Source organism: Stenella coeruleoalba, assembly GCF_951394435.1.
Source record: "Stenella coeruleoalba genome assembly, chromosome: 1".
Taxonomy (NCBI): domain Eukaryota; kingdom Metazoa; phylum Chordata; class Mammalia; order Artiodactyla; family Delphinidae; genus Stenella; species Stenella coeruleoalba.
The window spans coordinates 85,875,206-85,898,652 of NC_137169.1; the positions used below are offsets into that span (position 1 = coordinate 85,875,206).

The following is a 23,447-nucleotide window of genomic DNA, read 5'->3' on the forward strand; positions in this document are numbered from 1 at the left end:
TTCCCTCTGAGAAGCACTCTCCTCTGTTACTCTGTGCTACAAACTCCAATGGCCTTGGTCTCCCCAGAGTCCACCAGGCCCTGGGTGGGTTCCCACTTCCTGAGATGAGGCTTATAAACTCTCTCAAGAGAGTAAGCTGGGCAAATATTGGGGGCTCTCCTCCTTTGTTATCTGTCTCTCAGGGATCAGAATCTTTTGTTGCCAGATAGCTAGTTTATTAAAAACCATTGTTTCATATGCTTCATTTTTTTTTTACTATCAGGTGGGAATGTATGCAGGAACGGGTTCGTTCAGTAGGCCTGAGTCGCTCAAATCCTGCACATTACCAGAAAAGGACTATTTTCAGAAGTAGCCCTTGACCCACTCCTGGGAACCAAGCTGGGAATGCTCTGATCAGAGTACTTTTATATGCCTAAGATCTTGGGCCATGCTACACTAACCTGACTAGATAGTTTAAGCTTACAGTGTGATTAATGATGAACATCTGCTTTTTCTCTGGGGGTCTGGTGCTTGAGTAACTGAAGTCAGCCATGTAGCACTATATGCCTCTGTGACTAAGGCCAAATAGAAACTGTGAACACTAAGGCCTGGGTCAGTGCCCCTGGTTGGCAACACTTCACACATGTGGTTACACATTGTGGTTGGGGGAATTAAGCATGTCCCACATAACTCCATTGAGAGAGGACACCTGAATGCTTGTGCCTGGTTTCCTCTGGATTTGACCTATGTTCCTTTTCTCTTTGTTGATTTTAATATATCTTTCATGTAATAAACTGTAATCATGAATATAATAACTTCTGAGTTCTGTGAATACTTCTAGTGAATCAATGAGTCTGAGAGTGGTCTTGGGCACCCCTGACCCAAAATGTAAACTCATTCCCTTTTACTCCACCTTGAGCAGAAGTGGAAGTAGAGACAAGAGTACCATATTTTAACGGTCACTCTGTCCCACACAACTTAACTTTCTAAAGCATCTTGACAAAAAAACATAGAAAAATTCTCTAAATGGCAACAAAGTGATTTCTCCACTCATATATTCAAGTGTCAGCCAATAAGATGTATTTAGAAGTGTGGGTCTTTTAGGAAGTCTCATTAAAGGGAGGGGTACACCCTTCTTTTCCCCCTCCTCCATCCTTCTGGAGCTCTAACTTCCAAACTGAACGATAAGGTGGAGTTGAGGATATCAGAGTGTAAAGACAGAAGCCTGCTGACAAGAAAAAGGTGCTGCATGCCCTCCACTATGTATCTCTGGGATGCTTTACATGAGGAAGAAATAAATCACTGTCTTGTTTAAGACACTTTTATTAATTTTTTCTATAATATGCCTCATAAACTGGTTCTTACAGTGGCCAAGGTGATTCTGGTGGCCAACTAGGTATGGGAAGCACTGATAGTCCCATCAACAAGCAAACTATTTGGAGCCAGAATATATATAAACATCAAAATGAAAGCATTTGGCTTACGTACTTAAAAGAAAAATGGGAAATCACATCAGCATAAGTTAGTATTTTTCTTGAAACCCATCACCATGTCAAAAATCCTAAACCAAAAATTACTCATTTCAAAAAATGATCAATGGAAACTTTGTTGTGCCAGCACAGAAAAAAAAAAAAAGATTCATTTTAATCTCCATTGATTGACTGCTAATAGGTTTCTCCATTTTAACTGACATGAATTTTTTACAATATGGCACGATGATGTGAATAAAAATTTACCCAATGTTCATTCGTACACTGTTTTCTGGAAACCTTCCATAACCATCCTTTGCACACTCCCTGCCTTCAATCCACTCAAACCAAGCTATGTTAAACCCAACTTACCAGGCTGTGGTAGATTACACACTCTGTGCTCCCAAGATACACTATCTCTATCAATATTTTTGGACTTAATTTCAGGATTTATTCTCAGCCTAATATATATTTCAAACAAGAAGACAGCTTAACTCCTCTTTCTCAAAATTTTATAACGTTTCTTCTTTGTAGAAATACTTAGGCACATTTTTCTAATGTTCTTACATTGGATGACTGTTTATAATAGCTGATGTTAAATCGGAGATTCCAGTACACAAGGCACCATTCTAAGAGTTTTTCAAGTTGATCCTGTGATGCCATTACTATTATTATTGCCAGTTTATAGATGAGGAAACAAAATCACAAGGAGGTGAAGTAACTTGCCCAGAGAGTGGCAGAGTGTCTTCAGATTCCATACTGTTAATCACTACTCTACTTCCTCCATGGGCAGCAATAATATTACCTTCATATTTACTTTTAATGTATGTAACTCAGATATTGCAGTATATTCACTGTAAATAATGAAATGAGTTTTGTATTAGGACATATAACAATGTAAATAAGACATGAATAAGTCAGACTTAAAGAAAAATCTATTATCTGTCTGTTAGCCACAGCACCTAACAAACTAACTGGTATACATTGATTACCTGTTTCGAGGTTAAATGAAAAGAAAGAGGCAAATCTTAGAAATATTGTTAAGGAAACTCTGGAAGGAGGTGATGACAATGAATGAAAGCTGTAAGAGACAGAAAAATAAGTGTATCTCCCATGTCAGGAATTTGTGATTATAAGAGAAAGGGTAACCACAGAAAATAAAAATTGAGATACAGAACTGGCTTAGGAAAAAGTGTTCAATTCTTTTTGACACATCACTTGAGTACTGGTGTTATCTTACAAATGACACATAGACTAAAAAAACTGACAGTGAAATACAGCATGTTACCAGTGCCTTTCAATTGTTGAATTTGAATGAAGTCCAGACATCTTATCTGAAAAGCTAAGATCTTTCCTTAATTGTGAAGAAATCACAGATGCTCTGGTACCAAAAATACAATTTACAACTTAGAAATGCCAAGTAACACTACTTCCATTATAATAGAAATTATATGCTTAACACTTTCAGTTTATAAAAATTTTTACATATATTATTAGATCATGTGTTCCAATTGAAATCTACACTGTAAAAAAAGAAAAAAAAAAGTCTACTTATGTGCCTGTCTGCCCAACAAGACTTGAGCATATCGACTATAATGAATGGCTATGACTCATCTCAGTACCTTCAGTACCTTGTATAGGTATAACATAAATGAGGCTCACAATGAATTGAATTGCACCTCCTTAGAGTGTTAGAGCTGTAAGGGACCTCCATTTACAGATAGATGAACCTAGGAAGGTGAAAGGAGAACCCAAGTTAAAGGCAGTCAAGATTAGGACCAAGTCTCCTGATTCCATTACTTCACCATATTCATATAAAAATATTACTACAAAGAAGCTACAAAATATTTTGAGTTATCCACTATTTTACATTGCCTCTGACCACACTTCTGACTGGAAGTATATATAAAAGCAGAAATGGAGCAACAATCAAGAAACGTATAAATATTCAGACCAGAGAGAGGCATAATAGGTCAGAAGTTCAGTGTTTCAGATTTTTTGGATAAAACTAGGCTTCTTTTGTTTCCACAGGAAAGATCACATGATCCCCATATTTAAAATAATTCTTTAAGCATTAAAAGTTTTCCATTGCCACTGAAATACTATTCATCTCAAGATGAGTAAATTATCACTGTCACTTTCAATACAAAGCTTCTTGCACTTCAGCTGTCATTTTACAGATTCATAACTGAAAATAAATTTTAAGCAGAGTTACATTGCTGTGTAATGAGTAATAATTTTATCAAATTAGTAGCATTCAGCTTCTAGTGAGATTTATTTTAGTCATAGAATATTTAGTAAAAAGAGCATACAAACAGAACCATTTACCTTTTAAGACTTTTCTAAAATGGGGCATACTACTAGGAAACAATCAGCTATTACTCTCTATTTCAATCTAAATAACTGTAGTAACTTCCAGGTGTTTGATAAAAGGCAATTCCATCACTGTATAGGTCCACATAGTTTCTATAAGCCTTCCTGGCATTTAAACTTATTCAAAGGTATAAACATTTTCCTCAAAAATGATGGATATTAACTTGTAATTAAGGTTATTATGTTAGCATAGAGGAGGATTTGACTTAATGGAAGACTCTCTGTGATGGAAATTAACAAGATTGCTACATAATTACATAACAGAATTAATTGTGAGCAACATTTGTGCTATTTACACACTTGTTAAGATTTAAGGAAGCAAAGGCTGGATGATTAATACATCTCGTAGTATTTACAATGAAGTGAAATAAAAACGAAGTACTAGAAATGATCTGTTTAACGTTATCAGAGAATGAGATATCTCAGACTTCTTTTGCTTTTTTTTTTTACATTGAACATAATAACTTTTTATTGGAAAAGGTAAGAAAACTTTAAATACAATGAAATTCAACCCTCCTAAAAATACAGGTTATGGAACTGAAGCATTTGATAACTTTTAAGTATACAAAAAAATGGTGTTTCTCACAATTCATGAATCAGTTCCAAAGTAGAGCTTCTGCCATAACCAGAATCTTGAAATAGGCAAAACATACTAGACTAGCAAAGCAATATCTAATATGAGCAAGGCTGTAGAAATGTCCCGTGTTATTACATTAATTCTATTATTAACATAGCAATATCTTTAGGTTCACTAATATCTTTCTAAAATTATTCCTTGGAAAACTTTTCTTGGAACTATCTTACATTTCACTGTTTTTCACTTTCTAGCCCACTATTTGGTAATTTAAATTAGTTTCAACTGTACTAGAGGAACCCAGAGATCCAAATATTTAATGTTTTAAAAATCTTAATCTTTAGGTGGTCTTTTAAAAAACTGTACTTTTCCAAAACTGCTAGGCAAATAGCCAAAGATAAAAAGAAAAATGTCCAAAAATGTGATAGATGAATCATACTATGGGTAAATTAAAAGCAGGAACAGCTAAAAGTGTTGCCTCTAAAAAAGGAATGGAGAGAAGATGGAGAGAGCTGCAGAGAAGTCAGTGTTGTCGGAGCTGGACCCAGCTCCAGCGGGTACTGGAGAGCCTACAGTTAACATTTTTTCCCAACTTCATGTTTTTAGGGTGTAAAACCTGCTGTGGAGGATGTATCTACCCCCTGGTAATCAGCAAACACTACAAATCATGGTTTCCCTGCTCCCCGTCCCCCTTTCTCCACTCCCAATCAGTAGTTTACCAGCCTATCACTGGGAGGAATAATAAAGAGCACCACTGATTTCCTTAAAAGCTTTTCTTTATTTTTTATTTTTATTTTGTCCATTTGTTACACTAATTAAATTACATTTAAAGATGCCTTTATGGGCTTCCCTGGTGGCGCAGTGGTTGAGAGTCCGCCTGCCGGTGCAGGGGACGCGGGTTCGTGCCCCGGTCCGGGAGGATCCCACGTGCTGCGGAGCGGCTGGGCCCGTGGGCCATGGCTGCTGAGCCTGCGCGTCCGGAGCCTGTGCTCCGAGACGGGGGAGGCCACGGCAGTGAGAGGCCCACGTACCACCAAAAAAAAAAAAAAAAAAAGATGCCTTTATTAAAACAATGGGATAATTCATAGATTATTCCACAGGATTCACTGGGCAGCAAGGTAATCATAACATTTCAGTGACAGTACCTTAATAACATGGAAAGAACTCAAAGTTCCATATTAATCCAAAGTAGTTCCCATGGATATTAAAAGGCACTGGTGAGCTTGAGTAATAGCATGAGCATTTGCATAACTAGTCAATGTAATTTAATATCCCCAGAAAAGTTGACTCAAAGAATAAAAGTTATCAAACCCAAAGGTTGTATTTTTAAACCATAGGTGAATATGGAGGTATACTATTTTAAAATTGAGAAATGAAATATTTACATAGACTCCTGGTTTATTTCATTTTCAGATTAACTGAGAACTAGACAAATTGCTTTGTTTTGAACATTGTAGAGCAAATTACAATTACACAATATGCAACTCTTAAGTATTTGCCATTGTAGTATAATTAATTCAAAATTGTATTAGTACTAAAGATGCAAAAGAGACAATGGTTAGGCTTATATAAATTAACCACAGATCATAGCCTTGTAATGATTTTTTTCTAATTCTCAAATATGAACTGATTGTCTTGACAGTGGCATCATCACTGTTATAAAGTAGAATTGCAAAAGAATAATGTCCTTCAGTCAAGGGATCCAGTGAATGTTTTATAACAAATGTCTAAATGTATAGAAACTAAAGAAAAAAATATATATATATACATATAGAATCCCAAAGCCAATTCCAGTTCTGCAGTCCATTTTGCCTATTTTTCCTAATTTCTCCAACAATTAAAGACTGTGTCCTGTCAGAGATCAACATAGCCTGGCAAAGGGCAAAACTGGTCAGTTGACACCATGTTGAGAAGTGATTGATGAAACCTCATCAGCTCCCCTCCACTGCAACCATCTGGCCTGTGGATTAGAAGCCATTCATACCTTGTTTCATTTACACATGTGAAGGACTCCTTGAAGAACTGAATATAAAACATCTTATTGAGAAATTTTGTGAATGCATACAGTGGGAAAAAATGTAACGTTTGAAGGACTTCCCACTCCTGTACTTCTTTTACTCCTCATTTTCATGTCATGTATTTTAATGTCTGAATAAAGAGCAATGTAAAACTGGGCTCATATTCATAGATTTTAGTTTCCAGTTCACTACTGACTTTAGTCGAACCATTTAACCTTTCTATGCCCTTGGTTTTATCATTTCTGAAACTAATATATCTTTGTAAGGCTGGAAACATGTTTTTAAGTAAGGCAGGGAGGAAAAAAGTGCTGTGAGTACACAGACCCACATTCACCCTTCTTAACTCTAACACTGCCAGCTCCTGTACTTACACCTGTCTTACACTTGACCCATTTAAGCCAGGAGAGCCCTCCTCTACCTGTCCCTAGAAACAGACACCTAACTCATTTTTGGCCCCTGAATTACAGGAGATTGGAGTGAAGGTGGGAGAAGATTATAACACAACTTACATGTATCTCTTTATTATCATTTATTTAATAAAATGAAAATAGTGTAAAGCTAAATCACCAAGCTGCATGAATGTGGATTTATAACATGCATACTTTAATTCTAACACCATAATTCTGAACCATCACACCCAAGCACTTTTCACCTTCTGTCCTGATTTATACTTATTTGTCAATTTGCTTCAAATTCCATTCTGATGTCATAAGCTCATTGAGGGGAGACGCATTTACCTTTTTAGCCAGTTCCCACATGGTACTTAATGTAGAGCTTAGGATATAGCAGATACTTAACAATTACTTATAAAACTGAATGAAGGTATATACCTTGTTGGTAACTTTAGCTTTGGAAAAATACATATTTAATTTTTAGTGTAGATTTTAGAATGTATCTACTTGGTTCTTTATCATATTTGATAATAAACATATTTCCCCTCATACAACGACTGTACATGTCTGTAAGTTAAAGAACTTCATGATAATATCAGCTTCCAGATGCATTTGTTCTTAATTCATTTGTTCCAATCAATAATAGTATGAGGCAGACAGGACAATGACCATGATCTCCATTTTATAGATACAGAAATTAGCTTAATTTGACAAATCTATACAGTGGCAGAACTAGGACTTTAACAGCATATTTAGGGTTCTCTAAAATATATTATGATATTTAACCCTAATTACTTCCTTAAACTATGGATGTGAATTTAATAAAGATCTTCTCTTTTACAAACTTTAGCTATCTCTACTTCCAAAATCTCATCCTTCCTTCCCTTGCTTCCTTCCACAAATATCCCAGCTTTTTTGCAATTCATATTAAAATCTGTATTCATTTGCTATGGTTGCCATTAAAAAATACCACAAACTGGGTGGCTTAAAACAACAGGCTCACAGTTCTAAGGCCTATAAGTCTGAAATTAAAGTGTCAACTGGCCATATTTCCTCTGAAACCTGTAGGTAGTCTCTTGGACACTCTGGTGTTTGCAGACAATCCTCTGCATTCCTAGGCTTGTAGATGCATCACTCCAATCCCGGCCTCCGTAGTCGACTATATGGCCATCTTTCCTCATGTATCTTCACATCATCTTTCCTCTGATTCTCCTCCTTATAACTCTGCATTCCTGTCATCTACCAACCCCTTGGTCACCACACCACCCTCTGCCCAAATTCAGTGAAAATTTAACATCGAGTTTTCTTTCCATACCCTCCATTCTTTTCAGCAGTCCAGTGACTTCAACAGCCACTTAGATCATCCAGCATGTGCCTCTTACTCAACAGTCTCACCAACAATTTTTTTTTCTTCCACATCACTTCAGCCACCATCTCCCTTAGTCTTGTTATTAATTATTGCACCACCTCCAAAAGCTTTATTTCAAACACACCACTCTAATCTTCACCTCTTATACTCTTCCCTCTTACAAAAATTCTTTGACCTTACTGAGACTGCCAATCCATTGAGTGCACCCCTGGTATTCTGACTTCCCTCATCTTCAAAACACCCTTAACTCCCTTCCCCTCTCTCACATCAACTTCATTGCCCAGGCAAATCTGAACCCAATTAAGCCCTTTAACTACTTTCTCTAGCTACCCAAGCAGCTAAAAGTGGCTGGAGAATTCCCAATTATGTTCACTGTTCTCATGTTAAATTTTTGACAAATTTCAAATGGAAAACAAACACTGCCTAACAATCCTACTCTACTTTCTTATTGTTTTCATTCTCCCACTTTGCAGAAAATCTATTCATAGTTTCATCTGTTCTTCAAATCTATATTCCATCTTCCTCTTAGCCTCAGTTAACGATATTGCCTCATACGCTTATTGAGAAAATAAAAACCATCAGATGGAAACTCCCTCAATTTCCCACCACCCAATATACCACCTCTCTACTTTTTCTACTCTAATGCTTATATTATCAATCCTATTCCCTCTCACCAAAAGAATCCTTTCATACATGTAATTATCCCTCCTATGTATTCAACACTGGTGTCTCTTCCCACTGGATCTCTTCCATTAACATGTGTATATGCTCTTTTATCCCCTTCCAGCTACTTCCGCATTTCCATGTTCCTCTTTACAGCAGAATTTTTCCCCAGAGTTATCACTTGTCATACTATCACTTCCTTATATTCTGTTCTCTTCTCAGTCCACTCTTATTGGCTCCTTTCTCCAAGCTAGCTATTGTCAAGCTCACAATTTCTCCATGTTAACAAACTAAAAAATCTTTATGCCCTCATCTTACCCTCTCAACAGCAATAAAGACAGCTGACTTTAACACATCCTTCCTCTTTCCCTGGTCTCTGTGATACCAGACTCCTCAGCCCCTTGTCTAGCTCCACTGTCTCTAAGTGGTTTTAGCCCTATAATTCTCCAATATCCATCTCCACCAGGACTGCTTCACTGATCTTCAGATGCTTATTTCCAGCTGCCTATCTGATATCTTCACTTTGATATCAAATAGGGATTTCAAACTTAATGCCATTACATACAACACCTGTATCTCCCTCACACCGGTTACTTCTTTTTGCTCTTTAAACTAAGTTCTAGCCTACCTCTTTGATTTGCTTTTTTTAACTCAAAAGCCATGACAGACTTCTGGTCTTTCAGGTTTGAGTTCAAAAGTCACCTCCATAAGGAAGCCTGCTCTGACTGCTACATATAAAGAAGGCTCTACTAGTCATTCTGCATCATTTTACTCTGGTTTACTTTTACCAAAACTCGTCATACTGTCTAAAACTAACCACACATTTTAAAGTTTTTTTACTGTCTATTACTCGCCTACTGTAGTGCAATTTTATTGAAAGCAGAAATCTTTTTGGTCTTGTTTGCGGATGTGTTTCTGAAATCTAGACCAGTGCCTAGCACACAGTAAGAAATTTATAAATATTTTTAAATGGACAAAACAAAAAAAGTAGATTTCTGTGTTTTTAAAATATCAAAACAAGATATTTTCAGAGATACAAAGTCCACTGGAGTCAAAACAATAATTAGTAGCCATTATTAATATTTTAACAGCTGACATTACACAGTTACTATGCGTTAGAACTATTAAAAATATGTAGTACTGAATATGCACTATTTCCTTCAACCATACAACAATCTTATGATATAGGTACTATTACTGCCCCGATTTTTCAGGCAAGGAAACAAACAAAAAAAGTTATTTGCTAAGGTCAAAAACTAGTAAGTGGCAGAGCTAGGATACAAACACTAGCGCTCTCATTCCAGAGCCTATACTCTTAATCACTAATCCATGCTACCCTTTCATTACAATTAAAATAAATAATAATGATCCATTACATATTACCAATAAATATTTTAATAGGTTAAGTCTACTGATCTATTACCATTTCTGAATTTATCTGAGGGTAGTTTTAGTGGATGGTATGTTTCCAAAATAGCATTAGTTTTGTTCTGATTTTGTAATTCATTAGCACTTAATTTTCTTAAAATCGGTGATATTTCTACTGTTCTTATTTGTATTTCTTATTTTCTGTTATTATTATATTAAAATTCTGTTAACATAATTTAAAAGAAAATGCAAACTATTTTAAAATGTGGAAAAATGTTCAAACTTACAATATTCAAATAAATGCAAATTGAACTAATCAGACAGTTTTCATCAAATTGTTTATTTAAAAATTAAAAATCAATATTAACCTTCAAGGGTATCATTTCATACACATTCATACACTGATAGCAGCCATATGAATTTGTACAACTCAAAAATATTTCAAATCCTTAAAACAGTCATACCTGCAGTGGATAATTTCTTTTCGAGAATCCTTTCATGATAATGTGATCTTAAACATGTATAAAAATATTTTAAAGTTTCGTTTATTACTGTCTAGTTTTGGTGTGAAGGGGTGATGGGCAGTAATATTCATGAACATATGAGAATTTTCTTCTACAAATGTTTTTATCTCTTTCAAAAAATATAGAGGCTTAAGCATACCAATGTTCAGAGTTCAGGTTGCAAGTAAATTTTAGCTTTAAAATGAAGCATGAATCAAAGTTATTTTGGGTCTTCCCTAGCGGTCCAGTGGTTAAGACTCCATGCTTCCAACGCAGGGGGTGCAGGCTGGATCTCTGGTCGGGGAATTAAGATCCCATATGCCACGAGGCACAGCCAAAAGATTAAAATTTGAAAAATAAAGAAAAGAAAATGTTTTTTTAAAAGTTATTTTGGTTAACACATCTAAAACAAAAAAAAGTTTTGCTTTATTAAATTTGTCATGTGAGAAAACTGTGTTGAGGCAAAAGTAGTTACACTAACTGCCCCTTTTCTCTTCCTAAGTACTATAAGGAAAAGAAAAAGGAAAAAATTGCAAACATACATGTGCTTGTGTGTACACACAAACACACACACACACACACAACTCATTCTTCTGATATGAAGACCTAAGGTGAAAGAATCCTTTGAGAATCTGGCCTGACAGAGTGATTTTAAAGGTGGGGCTACAATGTAAAAGTTACCATCCTTGGTCACATGTTGGGACATCTGCAGTTGGTGTTACATTTATTCATTTGCAATCACATCCTGAGATTTATTCATTCAAGATAACAACTTGAATCCCAACCTTACTCATCCTGTTCTCCCAGGGCAGAAAAAATAAGGAACCATCATCAGGCAGTAAAGCCACAATCTAGAAATAAGCATCAGATCAGGACTGAATGCAAATCAAGTCATATCCACATCAAAGGAAAGGACATCCAGATGCCTGAGTGTTCCATAGCCTTGTGTCAGTGGTGAGAGGATGAGGCAAATGGGTGATTGGTTCCAATTCCATTTTGTCCTTTCTTTGTACCCAATAATGAGACATTTTTCCATTTAAAAAATATTTTTTAAAAATGCTTAATTCAGTTGAATCATTGTAGGTTAGAAGGGCAGAACTGAAATGCACTACAAATCATTAAAGCCACCCTCTCAAGTATATTTACAACATTTTAAGAATTTTGTTGAAGCATTATTTTTAATAACCACACTAAAAACAAATGTCTGATAATAAATGTTTTCAATAAACTTTGGTATCTCCACTCCCAGAGAATCATGCTGCCTTTTAAATAGTAAGAATGTAGGGAAATACTTCTGACAGGATAAAAAAGCAAGTATAAAATTATATATGATTCCTTCTCTATTTTTTGCATGTATGTATTATAGATTTTTGGTCTGTGGTTGATATGAGGTTTATATATAGCTATATATATATATATATATATATATATATATGCTTTAAGTTGCTGATCTCTTAATTTCAAATATATATATATATATATATGCTTTAAGTTGCTGATCTCTTAATTTCAAATGCATTTTAACGACCCTGCATTTTTACTCCCCACTACTACTGTTTTTGACATCATATTTTACATCTTTTTGTTTTGTGTATCCTATTGCAGATATAGATGATTTTACTACTTTTGTCTTTTAACCTTACTAGCTTTGTATGTGGTGGACTTGCCTTCCCCAATGAGCTTTTTCTTTTCATAATTTTCATGTTTCTAATTTTGGCCTTTTCTTATTCCCTTAGAGAACTCTCTTTTACGTTTCTTGTAAAGCTGGTTTGGTGGTGCTGAACTCTTTTTCCTTTGCTTGTCTGTAAAAACTTTTGATTTCTCCATCAAATCTGAATGAAAGCCTTGCTGGGTAGAGTATTCTTGGTTGTAGGTTTTCCCCTTCATCACTTTAAATATATTATGCCTGCAGAGTTTCTGCAGAAAAGTTAGTTGATAGCCTATGGGAGTTCCCTTCTACATAACTCGTTGCTTTTCCCTCATTGCTTTTAATATTCTCTATCTTTAATTTTTGCCATTTTAATTACAGTGTGTCTTCGTGTGGTCCTCTTTGGGTTGATCCTATTTGGGACTCTCTGTGAATCCTGGACCTGGATGTCTGTTTACTTTCCCAGGCTAGGGAAGTTTTCACCTATGATACCTTCAAACATGTTCTCTTCCCTTTCTCTCTTCTTCCGGGACCACTATAATGGGAATATCAGTGAGCTTGATGTTGTCCTAGAGGTCTCTTAAACTGTCCTCATTTATTTTCATTCTTTTTTCTTTTTTCTGTGCAGCTTCAGTGATTTCCACTACTGTCTTCCAGCTCACTGATTTGTTCGTCTGTATCATTTCATTTACTGTTGATTCCTTCTAGTGTATTTTTCATTTCAATTATTGTATTCTTCACCTCTATTTTGTTCCTCTTTATATTTTCTAACTCTTTGTTATAAACTTCTGACTTCTCACTTTGTTCATCCATTCTTCTCTCAAGTTCTTTGATCATCTTCACAATCATTACTTTGAACTCTTTATCTGGAAGACTGTCTATCTCTTCACTTAGTTTTTCTTCTGGGGTTTTACGTTGCTCCTTTGTTTGGAACATGTTCCTCTGTCGCCTCACTTTGCCTAAGTTGCTGTATTTATTTCTATGTATCTGGTAGGTTGGTTATGTTTCCTAACCTGGGAAAAGTGGCCTTCTGTAGGAGATGCCTTATGCATCCCAGCAGTATACTCCCCTCTGATCACCAGAGCTATATGCATTAGTGGTGCCTCTATGAAGGCTGCATGGGTACTTCTGTTGTGGCAGGCTGACTACTGTGGATGGCCTGGTAGGCGTGGCCAGCCCTTCGTCCAGTTGGTTGCCAGGCCTTGCCTTGTGCAGAGGCTGTTGGCTACTGGTTGGCAGCACTGGGTCACAAGATAGCTGGCTGTGGAACCCCAGGGGGTCCTGGGACTAGTACTGGCTCGGTAGGCAGAGCTGGGCTCTGGAGTGGGTGGACGAAGCACTAAGGTTCCTGGATCTAGTGTCGGTCTGCTAGTTTGTGGTGCCAGTTCTGATACAGCAGGCTGTGCGTTTCTGGGTGTCCCAGACCTGGTGCTGGTGTGCTGGTGAGTGAAGCTGGAAATCAGGGCAGCTGGCTAAGGAAACATCTCAGAACTGATATTGGCCTGCTGGTGGGTGGGGCCAGGGTTGGCAGGGCCTGAGGCTTGTGATGGACACTGGCAGCTGGGTCCAGGGGTCCCAGGGCTAGTGCCAGCTCACTGCTGGGCAGAGCCAAGTCCCAGGGTCTCTGACTGCAGGGCCCCAGGGTGTCCCAAGGCTTGTGTTAACCCACTGGTGAGTGGCCAGCCCTAGGGTGGCTGGCTGAGGGGCCCAAGGTTTCTCGGAGCTGGTGTTAGCCTGCTGGTAGGAGGGCTCAGGGCCCACTGGGTCCCAGTGCTGGTGGTGGCCCGCTGGTAAGTGAGCTGGGTCCTGCCAAGGCAGGCTGCCAGGTGCAACTGACCTGGGACTGGTGTCCACATACTGGTGGGTGGGGTGGGACCCAGGGGGTTCTGGAACTAGTATGTGTCCAGTAAAGAGCTGGGAAACAGCTGGGTCCTTGAGTCTCTGGTTGAAGGGCGCTGGGGTGTCCCACTTCTAGTGCCTGCTCCCTGGTGTGTGGCATCAAGTCTTAGGCCCTCTGATGGACAGGGCCATGCCCAGGAGAGGCTGTGGGTTCAGGGGGTCTTAAGGCAGCCTGCTTGCTGGTGGGTGGGGCCATGCACGCACGTGTGTGTGTGTGTTCGTGCGTGCGTGTGTATAATGGAATATTACTCAGCCAAAACAGAGAATGAAATTTTGCCAATTTTTCCATTTGCAATGACATGGATGGACCTTGAGGGTATCATGCTTAGTGAAATAAGTCAGAGAAAGACAAGTACTGTATGTTATCACTTACATGTGGAATCAAAAATTAAAATAAAACACAGCAAATGAATGAAAATAACAAAAAAAGAAACATACTCACTGATACAGAGAACTAGTGGTTACCAGTAGGGAGAAGGAATCAGAAAGGGGCAAGATAAGGGTAGGGGATTAAGAGATACAAAATACTATGTGTAAAATAAATAAGCTACAAGGTTATATTGTACAGCACAGGGAATATAGCCAACATTTTATATGGAGTATAATCTATAAAAATTTTGAATCACTACGTTATACACCTGAAACTAATACAATATTGTAAATCAACTATACCTAAATGAATATTATACGTGATTAAACTATTTTGGGAAAAAACCTCATGTATAGGAAAATACTAAATTACTATCCGCATGACTGTTTCATGTGGTATGACTGTATGTTTGGGATCTTCTTTTCACTTTTTTTTGCATCTTTTGAATCTTCTGTAATGATCATGAAAAATAATTAATTTAGAGAAATTTTTAAAAATTATTGAAAGTTAACCCCCAATAAAGAGTATTTTGCTGTGAATGTTGTTATGCTTTAATCCTAGGGATCTGTGAAGAGAACTGAATGACTTTTTCTTCTTTGAATTACCAAGGATTTCAAACTTTTCACCAGCACTCCCCAAAATCTGTCATGGAAGAACATTTGGAAGAAGATTCCCAAAGCTTTGAGGACACTGTGGTGCAAAGAGTCAGAGAAAGGTAACTTGAATTTCTGTGGGGCTGGGAATCCACTATCTGTACTCTAGTTTCCGTTGACAGTTATCAATCAAAAAGCACACTGGAGAAACTGATTCCTTTCTGGAATCTCTGGTCTTAATTCCTAGTTAAATACAGCATCACTCTACAGACACACAAAAATATGAATTTATTAATTCCAGATCACCCTCACAGAACTCCAGCCATATAAAGAAGGATCGGACTTTTTCTGTGTGCTCTGGAGAGATTTAGACTTAACTCATTCATTTGATTAAAAAAGAAAAGGAAGCAAGCAAGCATGAAGAAAGTTTAAAAATCAGGTGAATAAGTATATCAAATCCTTATAGCTGGTATAAATGGTGCACTTAATCCCACCTAGCATGTAAAATACAGTAGCTCCACACCACTACCTTGCATTTCCTTAATATGATCACCCAGCAGGTCACGTTTCCAAACAATTTCACCATTGCCATATTGTATCACAAACCATCCGTAAAAGACTGATCAATAGCAAACTCATTGAGGAATCAGCAAACTCTTCACAGTGGTTGAATGATTTCCACAAGGTCAGACAGCAAGGGATCTCACTTATGGAGCAAAAATATCCCCAGGCTTGGCCCCTATCCCAGGATACTTGTTTTAATTAACATATAGTAAATACACATTATCTTCTATTGTTTTGCTGAAGATTTCCTCATGGCCTTTAATTAAACATACTAACATTTCTAAAGTTTTAACATGCTACTATGGTCAATTTTTAATATCATTCAAAGGATTTCACAAAGACTAAACAAACAGATCTACTTAGATGAGTCAATCTTGAGTAGGTAAAACAAGTTGAAAACTGGAGGATGAAGTTTTGGGAGAGAGGTGAAGGTGGGGAAGGGCATGGGGAGGATCAGCAGAGAGTGGTAGGTAATAAAATATTGGGGGAGGGAGAAGTACAGTCAGGCTCCATCCTTGAGCACCATCTGTATAAATCAGGCCTGGAGTTGACATGTAATTTTGTGTGGGTCCCCTGAGAAGTGGCCCTCAGGGCTTCATTATTGATGAAGAGATTTTTCTTCAAAGTGGCCTAGCCAGGAGTACCTCAAGGGGACATTCATAAGCACTCATAATATCAATTACCAAGCACCTGGGAGGTAGGGACACGGATTGTCTCTTTAATTATTATGATAGAGGTAGAAGATAGTGAGAATGCTATTACACAACCAAGCTGAAATCCTCAAAGAAATTAAATTACCATAACCTAGTATACAAAGTTTATTATCTGAGTCATCCTTTAGAAAGGGCACACTTTACCTTTTCCTGGTGCAAAATAGGTTATCTCCAATTCCCTCCTTCCTAGGAATTCAAAAAGTTATAAATACAAATATAGTGTGTGCAGGGATGCTTAGAAGTCCGGAAAGAAACTCTCTTTGAAGCTAATATGCTCACTTAGAGAAACTATAAGTTTAGTCCAGTTTACACAAAGAGATATGGAGTTGGACACTTTTTCTTAAAATAATTGTATAGGGATTTCTTTTCAGAAAAGGATAACACCAATCCCTTCTACATATCATTGAGAATGCCAAGAAACCATTTTCACCAATGCTTGCGCCTGATCTCGTCACAAAAACACTCAGAAAAACACCAAAAATATCAATCCATATGTACACTGCAGTAAAACAGCAAGGGTTAGGAGGTAGGAGAACAGTCAATGCTGAATCTGAATCTTATTCCCCAGAGATTTAGATGTGGATAATCCTATATAGACAAAGCCTGTGCCACATACTTCCTTTGAATCTCCTGCAGCTTACACTAGAGGGTTGGTAATACAGTGGGTATTAAAAATATTTTTTAAATAGAAATAAAACTCAACATGAAGAAGGTCTCTTTAATTTGACCTGAATTTTAAAAACTCCCCCATCTCACTGGTAATACTGACCAAAAGAATTCAGGAATTTTCTCATAAGTCATGTCTGCAAAATTTTTTCATCTGTAGTAAGCCTCACTCATAATTCTTTTAACTTCATTAACTCTCCCTTTCTTCACGTATTTTAACAGCTTTTGATACCACTAGTTAATTCTTGGAGTTGAACAACAGTCTAGCCAAATGACATTTACATAACACAGATGATATATGCAATAATAATATTTACAATAACTACTACCATTCAAAAAGCACATATTTTAAGTGACAGATGCTGTCTAAGGCATTATATGTACATGACTCCAATTAATCCTTATTTATTAAATAAAATTAAATTAAAGTTAATAAATTAAATCCTTAATTTATTGCATGAAATAAATTAAGATTAAAACCAACTGACAGAGGAAGAAATGACTGATAGTCCAGGAAACAACTTGACCACAATCACACAAATAGAAAAATAACAGTGTCAGGATTTGAACTCAGGACCGTTTTAACACAATTTTTGTTTGTTTGTTTGTTTTGGTTTATTTTTCAAACTAACCATGAAATGAAGCTTGATTTTGTGAAATACAAAATAAAAATTTTTATACAAAAATAATGAGTTCCTAACATCAATATATAGATAAGTGTGGTAAAGAGTCTGAAAGAAGTTATATGTTGAGTTAAATACAGCTGTTTCCTATCTACTAGTATAACATTTTAATTAAAAGCAATGGAAGCAGTAATAATTATAAACCACAGGAAAGACATAATCCTATTAAGAGTTATCAGTAGTATAATTGGCTCCAGGATATCTGTGAACACCCACATTATTGATGTTTGAGGCCAAAAAATACCTCTGTCTTAACATGGAGGATTAAGAGCAAATGAAGTCCAGAAGGCAAACACGTCACATTTGAATATCAAAATCCTGATTACAGATAAATTTATAACCTTAGAATGCCTTATTAAATTTTTTTTAATTAAGGCAGGATATGAATGACACAGAACTTTCCTTACAGTTTTAAGGACTGAAGATTTCTTCCTCCTATATATCATCGTGTCCATTTAGCTAAGAGGCAGAAAAGCAAATTGGCCAATTCTACTTTTCAATCTCTTTGGCCACACTGAAGCCTAGACTATATCAAATCTCTTACAGTTCCTTTGTCACATTATTTCATGACGATTTTTTTTTAGTCTCATTGTCTTCAATTTTAGTGTTTCTAATTTTCTGACTTAACTTTATGCTAATTACTAGAATTCACCCACAGTGACCACACACGTTTACCTTATTGGAAGGTCTATTTTTCAGCTCTTGTGTTGTTGCTTGTTTATATACAGAGTTTGGTAAAATGCTGTATTCCAACAGTTTAGGAAAGATATGATTGCTTAATGATCATCCAGTTATCTCAGCATTCTGACTAGAGATCTTCTTGGTATTCTTACTAATTCCTTACTGTAAATGTAGACCTTTCCAAAACTGGGTTTTCCTTCTAGAATGTAAGAAAGGAGACTATTGAATTTTAGCACATTTTAACAATTAAGCAATCAGTCAACACTATCTGCTATGATTAAGATTAAGCAGATCCAATCTAAAAATCTCCCTAGTGATAGATTCATCATTAGTCATTAATCTCACAGTTTTTAATTAAACCACTGAAACTAGCCATCTACTTCACATGTAGGAGGTAAAATTCTTTTTAAAACTGTAATGGAATACATACATAACCATCCTTAACTACAGGAATGTGTAGTACCTTAAAACTACAAGGAGCTATCATTGGAATAACTCTCCAAATTTGGAGTAACTTTCCAAATCACATAATCAGACACATTTCTACCACCCAGCTAAATTCGTTAGAAAGGAGAAATACTTTAAAATAAAATTAAGTATTGTCCACGGGACAGCTTAAAATAAGGAGAACAAGCACATTTTTAACAACTCAAACTCACAAAACAAATTTAAAAAAAAATTTTTTTAATGCTTTAAAAGCCTTGGCAAGTCAAGATAGCATTCCCAGAGATTTGTGGTGCCCAATCAATAAAAGGAAGGAGACAAAAATGGATGCAGTAAAAAACATTTAAGTTTAAATAAATAAATAAATAACCCATAACTTCTGCAAAGTTGAATCCTTATTCTCTCCTTTGGATCTATGCACCTCCTCCCTCCCCAGGGGCAAAAGTAGTTACGATAAAGGGCATTCTGAAATATCTTTTGCCATCTCTACCAATTCATAAGCCTGTTTTTAAAATTCTCCTGAAAATTTACTTTCTCCAAGTTGTTTCCATTATACTGCCATTTCCCAAAGCCATCGTTTTATTATCTTATTTTCTTAATTAACAAACACAGAAAATTCTAGATTATCTTCTCAAATGAATAGAAGTCACATTATCGGTAATTCAGAAACCATTTCTACTTAACTCTAAAAGCATTATGATTTTGTGGACATTGGACTAAAATCATTTTTTTATTCAACATAAATTTGAAATGAGTTTATAACTCCTTATGAATCATTAACTGATAATTCTAAGAATAGACCTTGATTTGGGATTATGGAAACAGTAAAGGGGTGGACAGCAATTTAGTTCAGCTATAAATACTTACCAAAATTACTAATATCCAAAGAATTAATTAAAAGCTCACTGTACCTGCATACATTTTCTCTCTGCTATACTTTTACAGTAAATTCTCAATTACCCATGTCAGTGGAGGGGAACAAGACATTGAACAAAAGTGAACTCTTCCAAAATCATTCTTACTTGCTTTTAAAAGTGCAGATATTGACAACAGACCAGTTGTCAGTTCAAACTAAATGAATTATTGTGAAGGTATTGCTGAGGTCAGGTAACGTGATCAATGTCTGATATTCACCTTTCTTAAAACCTTCGCAGGAGAATTTGTATTCAAAAGTCAGTCTTGACAAAATTTAGCTAAATCCAAAAAGTAAGCCCACAAAGCAAAATATCTTTTTAAAGTATATAGCTACCATTAATGAACTTTAAAATAGTAGTTATTTCACAGGCAGTGATTTTCCTAAGATATTTGTTCTATATTTTTATTTTTTAACATGTTTTGTCCTTTTCCTAACAAGATGTGAAGTTGTGACATTTATTTACTAATTTTACATCTTGTCTATGTTTATATCTTGTCTATTTTATATCTTGTTTATTATCTTGTCTATGATTATTTTCCTTACTTAGCAGATTATGCAGATGTGACACAGAGAAGCTAGGTAACCTAAACAACGTCACCTATCTAAAAAGGGGTAGACATAGACCTCAACCACAGGCAGTTCGCTCCAGATCCCAGGCCCTGAACCACATTAATAGGTCTGGAGAAATGTCTGACTTCTCATACATCTGCTACCATTACTACAATTACAATAATTTTTTAGTATATGAGCTAGATTCTATTGCCTAGTATCTATTACCTACTAATGCATCCTTGCTATGCCTATCTTCCGGCCCAGGGATATTTCAGTTTTGGAGTCTGGTGACCTTCTGACTGTTTTTTATGCTCCCAACCCTTCAAACCCTGATGCACTATTGGATTGAGGCTAGAAATATGGAGTGAGCACACAAAACAACTTTGTAAGCCTCAGTAACTTTTTTCCCCAGAAACAAAAATATTTCTTGGCTGCTTCACTGAAACCTGAGGTTCTATAGGTAGCTTAAGGAGAAAATTTAGTCACTATTATAGCGGGTTGTCACCATCACCTTCTGTTCTTTTCACATTCATCAACTGAACACTTACTGTTTTACACTGATAATTTTTTTTAAAGATTACGTGCTTCTCCACATATTTGAGACAAGGCAATGGTCACAAGCAGATCAACCTCTAGACAATGATTTTAAAGAATTCATTCAAAAAAGGCAAATCCAATATATACATTCAAATTTGATAGAAAATTGAACCTTCATAATTCATTTTGACTCTTCCAAAAAAAAAAAAAAATGAGCTTTGGTGAGTCAATAGGATCACCTGAGACATCTATGCTTGCATGTATTCCTCTAGATTTAATGTATTTTTCCTCACTGCATTATATTTTAATGATTAATTTCACACCCTTTCACGGTACTCTAGCTCCTGAATCGTGCATATTACTTTGAGGGAAAAGAAAATTCCCATGCATGATGAAAGATGTTACTGATTAAAGTGTGGTGCATATATGAACTACATAAAAGGTGAAAAAGCTTGAATGCCACTATTCTATATCAAGTAATATTGGGCCAACTAAGCTTAGATTAAGGGGAGTAAATGTGAGGGCTTGACCTTCTTAAATGGTCTTAGTTGAAACAATTCATGAAATTAAGCTGGTCGTTAATGTTTCACTGGCATCTTTTTCCTTAGTGTAATATGGTTATGAACTGATTTCATGGACAACTGCGAAATAGATAAATTCAAAAGCCAAAAGCCCTCTGACATTCTTATCTCTGAAATCAGTATATCACTACTACCTAATACTGTCAGAAACGTACTATTTGACTTAGCTTCAAAAGGGGGGGGCGGGGCAGAGGGGGCATTTGGTGAAGTCAAAGTAACAAGGACCAAAAAGGACAATGACATAAATCAAGTATCTTTTACCCTGTGCATGAATAAACATTGGGTTAAATATATCATATTGATCAATATGAAAAAGTAAACGATCCACAAGAGAAACTACAAGTAAATTAAGTAGACATGTCCACATAATATACTTTGGCTCTTATTACTACAGTGGATTTTTCAACCCAATGTATGGAATCTGGAGAAAACACTACTATCATCCCCCAAACAGAACACAAAGTTCCTTCAATCACTGACAGAGAGAACACAGAGGCAACACAATGGCAAAAAGCAGCTCTTCTGCAAACAGGTGGTTTTAAAATTTTACTTAAGCCACTGAAAGGACTGAGGAAAGGAAAATTTTTTCATTCTAAGGAAAACATAGGCGTGCACATACACACGTTTTACCAGCGTAGGAGACTCAAATTTTAAAAAGCCCCAAACAAAACACAACAAAAAACTACAAAGCAGTTTATTTTAGCTCAAAAGTGCTGACATTGGGTTAGTACGTCTAAAATCACTGTTTGTTATTATATCTGTCTCATCGCATACATAAAGGTCTTAGGGAGAAGTCAAAGGAAATGGTCATGTATTTCAGGGAGGACTTTATTCACAGGAAGAAAGATGACATTTTTACAGAAACAGAGTGCAAGAATCAAAAACTGTTGACGAGAGGAAAATACAGTTTATTTTGTATTTCTGAAGGCACTGTATTTTTCATATTTTCAATACCTTATCCCATTCTTCTCTATGTTATTTTCATAAGCAATACTAAGGCTAGCAGGGGCTGCTGTAGCTGACACACAGATCTTTATTTCTATACTTTGCAAATATGCATTATTCCGCGACTGGAGGTGGGGCAGCAGACTGGAGGTGTCCGGAAACGCGAAACGCTTACAGGGGCAAAGGGGAAGGTGCGGGATAGACTGCGTGAGAAATGAGCGCTCCTTTGAGAAAATCCATCTCTCTCGAACACTCGTGGTTCTTCAGTCACTGCCACTCAGAGACTTCTTTAACCCCCACTCCGAAGTAAACAGCCAGGTCCCAAGCCAAAGAACACCCCTACCGTCGCGGGCCCCCCACTTCCCTCCCTGCCAGCCCACACGGGTCTCTGGCTCCTCGCTCCTCCGCCTCCCCGCAAGGCCTCCCGCGGAGGCAAAGTTTCCCGCCTCTCCCACTTTCCCCGGCCCTGCGGTGGCCGCGGCGGCCTTCTGGGCACCCGCCAGCTGCGTCCCCCTCCCTCCCTAGACGAGCCCGCGCGCAGTCGGTACCTCGATGTCCACCACGTCCTTGCTTAGCACAGAGGCCATGGCGTTGCCCACAGCCTGGAGTCTCCTACAGACGAAACCACCCCGCGTCCTCAGGCTCCAGCCGGAGAGCAAAGCAACAGCTTGCCCGAGCGCCTGTGGAAATGGAAAACAGAAGGCAGTTGGCGCGGGGGCGGGGCGGGCGCCGGCCGGTGACGCCCCCGGGGCGGGGCTGCGCGCTCGGCCCCGCGGTTCCCCGCGCGCCGCACCGTGGGCCGAGTGGCGGGAAGGAGCCCGCCCCCTGTTTCCCGCCTCCGCCCCACAGCCTAGCAGCTTGTTTTCCTTCTGTTCTCGGAAAGAAGGGAGGGAGAGAGCGGTAGCTCTGGGGACTGGCCTTTGCTCTGTAAACTGTTAAAGGCTGAG

At 37.2% G+C, this 23,447-nt stretch overlaps 1 protein-coding gene across 2 annotated transcripts in view; it reads right to left on the minus strand.

The window, feature by feature from the left end:
* DPYD (dihydropyrimidine dehydrogenase) overlaps positions 1 to 23,180 on the minus strand; it is an 814,043-nt gene extending 790,863 nt beyond the window's left edge. For both annotated transcript variants that reach the window (XM_079926015.1, XM_079926014.1), the window contains exon 1: positions 23,049 to 23,180. In XM_079926015.1, coding sequence (XP_079782141.1) covers positions 23,049 to 23,087 — 39 coding nt within the window. In that variant the 5' untranslated portion in view covers positions 23,088 to 23,180. The remainder of the gene's footprint in view (positions 1 to 23,048) is intronic.
* Between the last annotated feature and the right edge of the window lie 267 nt (positions 23,181 to 23,447).